The sequence below is a fragment of the Coffea arabica genome, chromosome 2e (genome assembly GCF_036785885.1).
Source record: "Coffea arabica cultivar ET-39 chromosome 2e, Coffea Arabica ET-39 HiFi, whole genome shotgun sequence".
Classification (NCBI taxonomy): Eukaryota; Viridiplantae; Streptophyta; class Magnoliopsida; order Gentianales; family Rubiaceae; genus Coffea; species Coffea arabica.
Genome location: NC_092313.1, coordinates 70,770,122 through 70,778,375, shown reverse-complemented (window position 1 = coordinate 70,778,375; position 8,254 = coordinate 70,770,122). Strand labels below are relative to the sequence as shown.

Genomic DNA, 8,254 nt, shown 5'->3' with positions numbered 1-8,254 from the left:
TCGAATGGTGGTTTCATATTGAAGAATTTCTCCTATAAATAGGGGGTTTGGCAAGGCATTTGGTATGCCACTTCTATACCAGAGACATAAACTCATTTAGGGAATTCTCCCCCTTTTGTGTAGTATTGAGATTTCTTGTTTAGTCTCTTTCATATTTTGTGGTATTGGGGCACCAACCATTCCACTACTACATTTCTTTCTAAAAGCCAGCCGAGAGAGTTGAGAGTTCCAAGTTAGGAAACCTTCCTTGTTTGTTCAATCTCGAGTTTCTCTTTTACATTTGTCTCTCATTTATTTTGCGGCTTTAAGATGTCCCAAGCTTTGTGTTCTTCATTATGATTATGAATTTTGCTCACCTTCTTCTATGGATATAGGTCTAATTGACCGGACCATGTAAATTTTTGTGTCATTATTTTTTAATATTTTTTTCCACATTTTATTATAGTCTTCGTTATTACTTTTGTAGGTTGTCAAATTAACTTTTTTTTCATAATTACTCGGGACCAGATCCTAACTCACGGCTTGGACAAATCCAATAGATATAGAATTGCCCATATTCTACCGAACAATTAGATTCATGTATATGTCTGTGTATGTGTTTGTTTACATATAAAGCTGAACATGTATGAAAGAAACAAATTAGAACTTGACTAGATTTCTAAAAATTGACATTAAAAGACTAGATGGGCCTAATTTACAAGGCTGAAATTCCAATACTTGTTATATAATTGCTCAAAATAAATCCTTTAAACTAATTGAAGGTTTTGAAATTTGGACCTGTGGACAGGTGGTGTATCCAAATGGTTGTGGTATATGTATCTTTTTGTGGCACGATTGGTGGCTGCTTTTACTGTTTATTGGAGACCGTTGAGGTGTATTCTATAATATAAAATGGTGTATAGGCTTTGCCAGCGGGTCGGAATTGAGAAGGGAAGCTCTGAACATTTTCGAGTTTCTCCTCTTTTAAATAACATACCGGAGCACTTTCTTGATCTAGTTGGATCTGTATATCCACTAACCCTCTACCATAGTCTCCTTAGGCTCCCCCTCCCTCCTAGATTAGGATAGAATAGGTTATACAAGTGTATCGTTGCTGACAAAAAAAAAAAAAAAAAAACATACTAGAGCACTTTTAGAGCATGTTTGATACAAATGCTATAATTGATTGTACATTTCGTTCATTTTTTTTACTTTACACAAAACTATGGGGGTTTACGTGGCTATTTTGAAATTTAGGGGGAATATTTGGCATTATGTAATTTAACCGATATTAAAATTAAGTTTAATACGACATCTCCTAAGTGGTTCTAGCTTTAATCAACTATGAAATAAACAAGAATGCAACAAATTAAAGTTCAGCATTATTTAAAGTGCTCCTCAAATTGAGTCTACACGTTTTGACCTCAAACTTAAAATTAAGCTATAGAAAGTCATTTAGAACAACATGTTCAATCAAAGTAGAAATCAATGGAAGCTGCGAAATATGCTTAATTGAACCTAAAAATGTGATGCAAAATTTTCCTTTTTCCTCTTTATTTTTTTTCTAGGTTAATATTTATATCCTCTTCTAAATGACAAGAAGGATATGATTGCTCCATGCAAATCTTCTCTACTCTGAAATTGTTCAAGTTAGCTTTTCTCAGTCACTTTTTCCAGCGTAACAGTCATTGATGGGCAAAGTGATCTGTTGTTTGGATTCCGGGGGGCAAAGTGAAAATACTCCTAGTTTTATAAAGTGTAATCAACCCTTAGTTAAAAAAAAAGGTATATTTAATGTTTCTTTGACAGTATATTTTGAGTGGAATCTTTGTTGCAATGATCTGTTGTAGGGAGGGTCTACAACTGAGATGTTAATCAAAGTCCCAAGAACTTCAAAACAGCCACTCAATAAATCACAACTAAACCCTAAAAATTTTAGAAAATTACAATCCAAACAGGACTCAAGTATACCCCAATGACTGACACAGCACCACGAGTAACGAGGAATCTTGTGGTGGTAAAGTACATCAAAAGATAATGAAAAGACGTCAATTGCTCATTCCATCTTTTCTATCCAATACAAGCCCCACGTTAGACACGAGCGTAACACTAAAGCTGCTGCTAAAAGGACCCCCACCAACATGGATTAGGGTTCTGCAAGTAGCGTCTCGGTCCTTCTTACCCAGTGCCCTTGACTGCTCTTTGAGACAAATGTAGTAGGGATTGATTTGCCGACCAGATTTCACTTAGTCTCTCCTGAAATGACAAATATAAGATTATTCGATAGGTATAGAAAAAAATAGGGTTAATTCTAATAACCCCTTGCCCCCCTAAAGGTTGAATTGCGCTAATTTACCCATATAATATTACAGTATTCCCAGTTTTCCCACTTCATTTATAGATGTTGCTGATCATGTCACTTACTAATTGTTGTGGAGATAGTTTGGTCACTTCTCATAATTATGCGAGGTTCACATGACCAAATTAGCCACAAATTGGACTGTTCGACCCGATTCCTTTTTTTTCTTTTTGGTTAATTGGTAATATCTGTGTTATCCTATTCTGCAAAGGAGGGGGAACCAATTGAGTTGTAATTGGGAATATTGTGATATTATAAGGAGTGGATTAGTACAATTTAACCTTTAGTGGGAAAGTTGATTTAGAAAGAGTATTGTTGAGGAGATTTATTGGAACCGGCAAAAAAGCCCAAAACCCAACAATCTGCCCTTAATTTTAAAGGATGGGTTGGGTCAATTGGGTTATGGGTTTTATTGGGTTGGGTAAGAACAACCCAACTTATTCATTGGGCGGGTTGGATTATTCAAAATAATAAATACAAGATTTAATACATATATGCCCAGCTATTTACATTTGGACATGTGTTAATAATTCATTAATTAATTTGTATTCAAATTCTCATATATATATATATTCAATCAATTTTTTAATTTTTATTTAAAAGAAAAAAGAAATTTGAAATAAAAACTCATGCTTATTTTACTTTTATAGCTGTAGTTAAACTTGCTCAACTTCTATAATAATTTATTATGCCTTTTAAGAGTATGTTGTTTTCCTCACCTTTTTTTTTTTGTGGTAAAAATGTCAGAATAGTTCATGAATTCTCCTCTCATTTATTTCTTAAAAAGTTTGGGATTTTCCTTAATAATTTTTTGGGGACCAATAGCAGTACTTTTTACAAGCATATAATATTTTCTGCTTTATATTAGAGCTGTGGTAATTCTAAAAGATTAATATGACCATAGCATCAAGTATGATCCTAGATGATTCTAATTAATTAGGTGATGAATTATCTAACTGTATCAAATCAATAAAAAAAAAAAACCTTCTAATATATATTATATGTATATAGATCATGATATTAACTTCGAATCAATATAGTTGACTTGCAGATTCTATTTTGTTTTGATTAATTATGGCAACTTGGGCATGGCTAGTCCAACGATTTCATTTCGTCTGAAGCATATACATCCAATCTTCAACTTCATGAGAAGCTTACAATCAGTAAGACAATTAATTTTCCCTCTTAATTAGCGAGTCCAAGAACCAAAATGTAGTAATGTCTCCAATCATTTAATGGAAGAAAGCAATTTGCATATTATCCCCAGAATGTAGTTCTGATGCATGGACCTTTCACAACAGTTTGCAAAATTTCTAGAATCATGAATCATAAAATTTTTGAGAATATAAGGACTAAAGTACAAACTTATTTTCTATAATTTCAAAATTATTATACAACAAATTATGTCTCTTACTTAAATTTTCAAGTATAATATAATCTAGCATTCGATAATTTAAATACATAGAATATTACAATTTACGATAAAACTGATATGAATAGTAAAAGTGTGAATAAGTTGTGACAAAAATAAGTTTTAATCAATTAGTAGTATTAAAAAAGTATAAAGTAAACAATTTTTTTAGCTAATCTATTTAAATGTATAATTTATTATCTAAAATTCACAATACAAGCAATATAAAATATTATTTTATTTATGATGTGTTTCCAAGGAACTTAAGAAGTGAGTGTGTGTTTGTATGTGTGAAAATACATTTATGTATATGAAAATGTGTGAAAAAAATCTTTTTTGTGTGTTAAAATGTATGTGAAAAAGTTTATGTATTAAAATATATTAATTAATTTGTTGGTCATATTTGGGTCATAAGTTTGAAATAACCCAACATGACCCAACCCAAAATCAACCTAATTTAAAGTTGGACGGGTTGGGTATGACCCATTTAAGTGAAAACCCAATATTAACCCACCCAAAACCCGCACAACCCGCCCAATTGCCAGGAACTAACCCAAAAATGCGTACAAACTAAATCACATTAATTTCAATGAAAGAATAGGCGTATGTATGTATGAATGCATGTATGTGTGTGTATGTATCAATATAGAATTTGAAACATGTGTAATAGGTTTAACTAAGAATTTATGCAGAATATACCTGACAAAATACGTAAATATTGAAAATAATTGAATACATGGGATTCGTGCAGAATTTAGGACACTGGATTGTAACACCAAAACTTGATAGGTAATTTGTCCAGACACAGCCATCAAAGATCAAACTAAAGGGCGGCTTCAAATGGTTCTGCAGCACGACAAACATGTCACATTTTAGTGCGACTGGTGGCCTAAGGGGCCATAATTGCAAGCATATTCTTCTCGAACTCCTTACACCTTTCACTGGTTGGATACCATATTACCTAGTGGTGTATGTGCTTGGTTTTTTTTTTAAAGATAATTTTATTTCAATATCTACATAAATAGCAGAAAATGCATCAAATATGACGCAAATATATATATATATATATATATATATATATAATCAATCGATGCAACAAATCTAAAAATAACAAACATGGTAATAATATTGAAAATTCAGTAGTATGCTTCATCAGATAAACATCACTGCAAACCAATAGAATTACGCGTATGTCTTCTAATAGTCAAAAAAAAAAAAAAAAATCTGACAAACATTGCTTCAAATTTGAAAGGAAATTTAGATATGACATAATTCCAACTCCCAGCTTTTCAAATCTAAAGAACCAAAAAACTCACACGAGGATATTTTAAGAGAGAATAAAAATCACAATATTAAAGTGTAGGAGGGAAAGAATCTTTTATTATGAAATCTTAGGAGAGACGATTTTCTCATCGAGAAATCTAAGGAGAGAATCTATTAAAAAACAAACAAACTAGAGAGAGGTCTCCTTCCGTGATGAAAGACCAGTTTGTCTGGTTTCTTTTGTATGGGACAGCTAGATGAGATTTTGGTTAGAGGAGTTTTAGAGAAAATGAGAAGAAATGAGTTTTAGAGAGAGAAGGAGGACAGAGAGAGTGCGTGTGGGCTCGTTAACCAGCGAGGAAATCAGAGTGGGACGCTCTGGACATTGTCTGGTTTCTTTCATTTTAGAATTGTTTGGAGAAAACATTATGTGTTGAGACATCCGTCCGTCATGCGGCTTGCTTGCAGGAAGAGATTTACAACTAAAGATAGGCTGCGGACTTTGAGGCTGATCCAATATACACAAACTTCCATCATCAGCCAATGAATCTCTATCCCATCTAGTTCTTTTTTCCTTTCTTTTTACTGCTTATGATTGGGAGCCAGAGCTTGTCTGCTGTATGGACAAGTTACATAGTGTGACTGTCCACTGCTATTGATGGTTCCAAATTGTTCCCCAAACTTCTTTTCTTTCTGCTGGATGAAGGGATGATTTTTCCGGCTACTGTTTAGCACTTGTGACATCATAGAAATTTGAAAGTTCTCAAGAATTTATTGTTCTCTCCTGGCTGAGTGTATGTTTTAGCTATCGAAGATGTATGCTTGGAAGATGTGAAAAATCCCAGGAAGGTTTGAGCATTTGCGGTGAATTAGGCATCTCTTGCTCTATTTTTGTACCTTGATAGAAACTCAGATCACATTAGTTGTTTACTACAAGGCATAATGCTTCATTTTATATACTAGTTTGAGGGATATGCTCCTTCACTTCTGAATTCCCTTTTGGTGCATGAATAATGGAGTATATCTTAAAGCAAACAGCAGTGGATCTTTTGCTTATTGATACTTTGACAAGGTGCATTTAATGATCTCGTTTGCAATAATATGGTTATAAAGAGGGTGTATAACTGAAATCTTTCCAAGTCTCGAGCTTCAAGACAGCCGCTCAAATAATCGGAGTTAGAGATGTAAACAAAATTAACATTGCATTTGCAGTATCAGGCACCCGGAAACACCTGGAAATTTTTGGGATTTGGAGAAACACACCGAAGAAAATGAGTAGACCTCAATTGTCGATTTCATGCTTTTTTCTAACCAATAGAAAAAAACCCAGATTATACACGAGTGAAACACTAAAATTGGTACTGCAAAAAGCATCTCCGTATCTGTATTAAGGGGCCGTGGAAGTAATTTGGGCCACCTGATACTTTTCACAAATGCCAATGAATGTTTTACGAAGGAAGAAATATTCATGTCTACATCAGATAGAAACTTTCGTGAACAGAACAGAACTAAACCACAATGAACTGAATGAAGCCATAGGAAAACACCTTGAAGTAAACTAGTCATATACATATGAAATATTGGAAAACATAACAGTTCTTTTACATTTGCACTCGTGAAACACGTACTTATGGATCTAGTGGCCACGAAAGCTGACTCGTAAGGCCCTTTGATCCATCTAGTTGAACCTGAGGACCAGACGAAACCCCAGGCTTCTTAGTTCACAAGCTGAAGAGCTGATTGAAGATTTCTAACCAGTTCTTTGATTGTCAGGTTGAATTCTTTCTCCATCTGCACACCAAAAAAAAAACATTTATCCCTTAATATTCACTTGGAAAAAAAAAAACTTGAAGAAATTGAACTGTGTATAGTTTAGCTTACCTCCGCAATAATAGTTATATCAAGAGCCCGATTTTTTCCAAATTGTGAGACATTAGTGTTAGAAACAGCAAGATTGAGCTTTTCTACTTCAGAGAGTATTTTGATCAGCACTCCTCGTTGATTTTCACAGTGAAGTCTCAGAAGAACTTTGTTATCACAAACTTTGGCTTCAATTTGTGGTAGTGGCCGCTGATCACTGGTGCTGCCCATCTCATCTGAAGATCCCTCACCTTCAGCTAGAAATTCTGACTTGTTCGCAAGCTCTGCAGATTCCATGGTTTTTCTTCGTGGCTTGGTCTTCTAGTGTCCTTACCTCTCCTTTAGACGCTTCAAATACTCATGGCATCTCCGAGACCTGAAGTTTTTTAATCTGCAAGAAAGATAAGCAAAAGGGACAAGTGGTTAAGAATATGACCTGCGAATTGTCAAATAATAAGAAAAGCTAGGATAGTTCACTAGACCTGATAGGCTGGCTATAAATTATTGTTGTGGAGCCAACACCAGTCCACCCTAATTCTTTATAGTCTAAACAATCAGAACAAACAAATTGGGTATAATATTTTTTTGGACAGTGCTCTGCGTCACATAAATAGACAATTTGGTGCCATACGCAGCCGGTACGTATCAGCTCTGTCCACCAAATTCATTGTTTTTGTACGGTTGATTAAAAAAAAATACTAATATTTGTACTAATAGTGGATAAGGCTAATGAAATTTAGAAGTACTTACGTTTGTAACAAGAAGAAAACTTACTCTTTTTTTTTTTTTTGGTTGCCCGCCCGGTATCCGAAACTTTGCCCCAACTAATCCGGACCCGACCCGCATCGCGCATCTGACTATAGTGGGTGAGTTTCCCAACAGGGGTATCTGCGTATACTAGAACTCGAACACGAGACCTGCTTAAGCAAATCCGAGCCGCTTACCACTCGGACCAACCCCTGTTGGTGAAAACTTACTCTTTACTTCATGTGTATCATATCAAAGTTATTATTTACTTATTGGGACTAATTCCACTTTACATTTCCTGACCAATTCTCGCTTCATACCCTAATTTCATTTTTTAAACATGTTGCACTCTAAGTTTTTAGCTTTTTGGTTTAATTTTTTTTGCATTGTACATGGCATACCTATGTCATTTTGCACGCTAACTTACTTCCCTGTTTCTACTTTGTACCCTTAACTCCAGTATTTGGATATATTTCATCTAAAATTCATTTTTTAATGTAATGTTATAGACTTTTAGTTGTGCAATAGGTATATATAGATTTTTATCTAATATTTTGCACACCATGTCCCCTCAAATTTATAAAATTAGTATTTTGAATCTTTTACTCTATGTGCATATATTTTCTGCATAACTT

General features: G+C 34.1%; 1 protein-coding gene across 2 annotated transcripts; it reads right to left on the bottom strand.

The window, feature by feature from the left end:
* Nucleotides 1-6,367: 6,367 nt before the first annotated feature.
* On the bottom strand, nucleotides 6,368-7,480 carry LOC113732874 (transcription factor bHLH25). Of its 2 annotated transcripts, XM_072080901.1 has the most exons (3): nucleotides 7,355-7,480; nucleotides 6,894-7,263; nucleotides 6,368-6,803 (listed from the first exon to the last, which is right to left on the bottom strand). In XM_072080901.1, exons 2-3 carry the CDS (start codon nucleotides 7,167-7,169, stop codon nucleotides 6,729-6,731), a joined length of 351 nt encoding a protein of 116 aa, XP_071937002.1. In that variant the 5' UTR covers nucleotides 7,170-7,263; nucleotides 7,355-7,480; the 3' UTR covers nucleotides 6,368-6,728. The 2 variants fall into 2 exon arrangements, with proteins under 2 accessions (XP_071937002.1, XP_027114690.1); XM_027258889.2 differs by lacking the exon at nucleotides 7,355-7,480 and having other exon boundaries at nucleotides 6,894-7,326.
* Nucleotides 7,481-8,254: the final 774 nt, after the last annotated feature.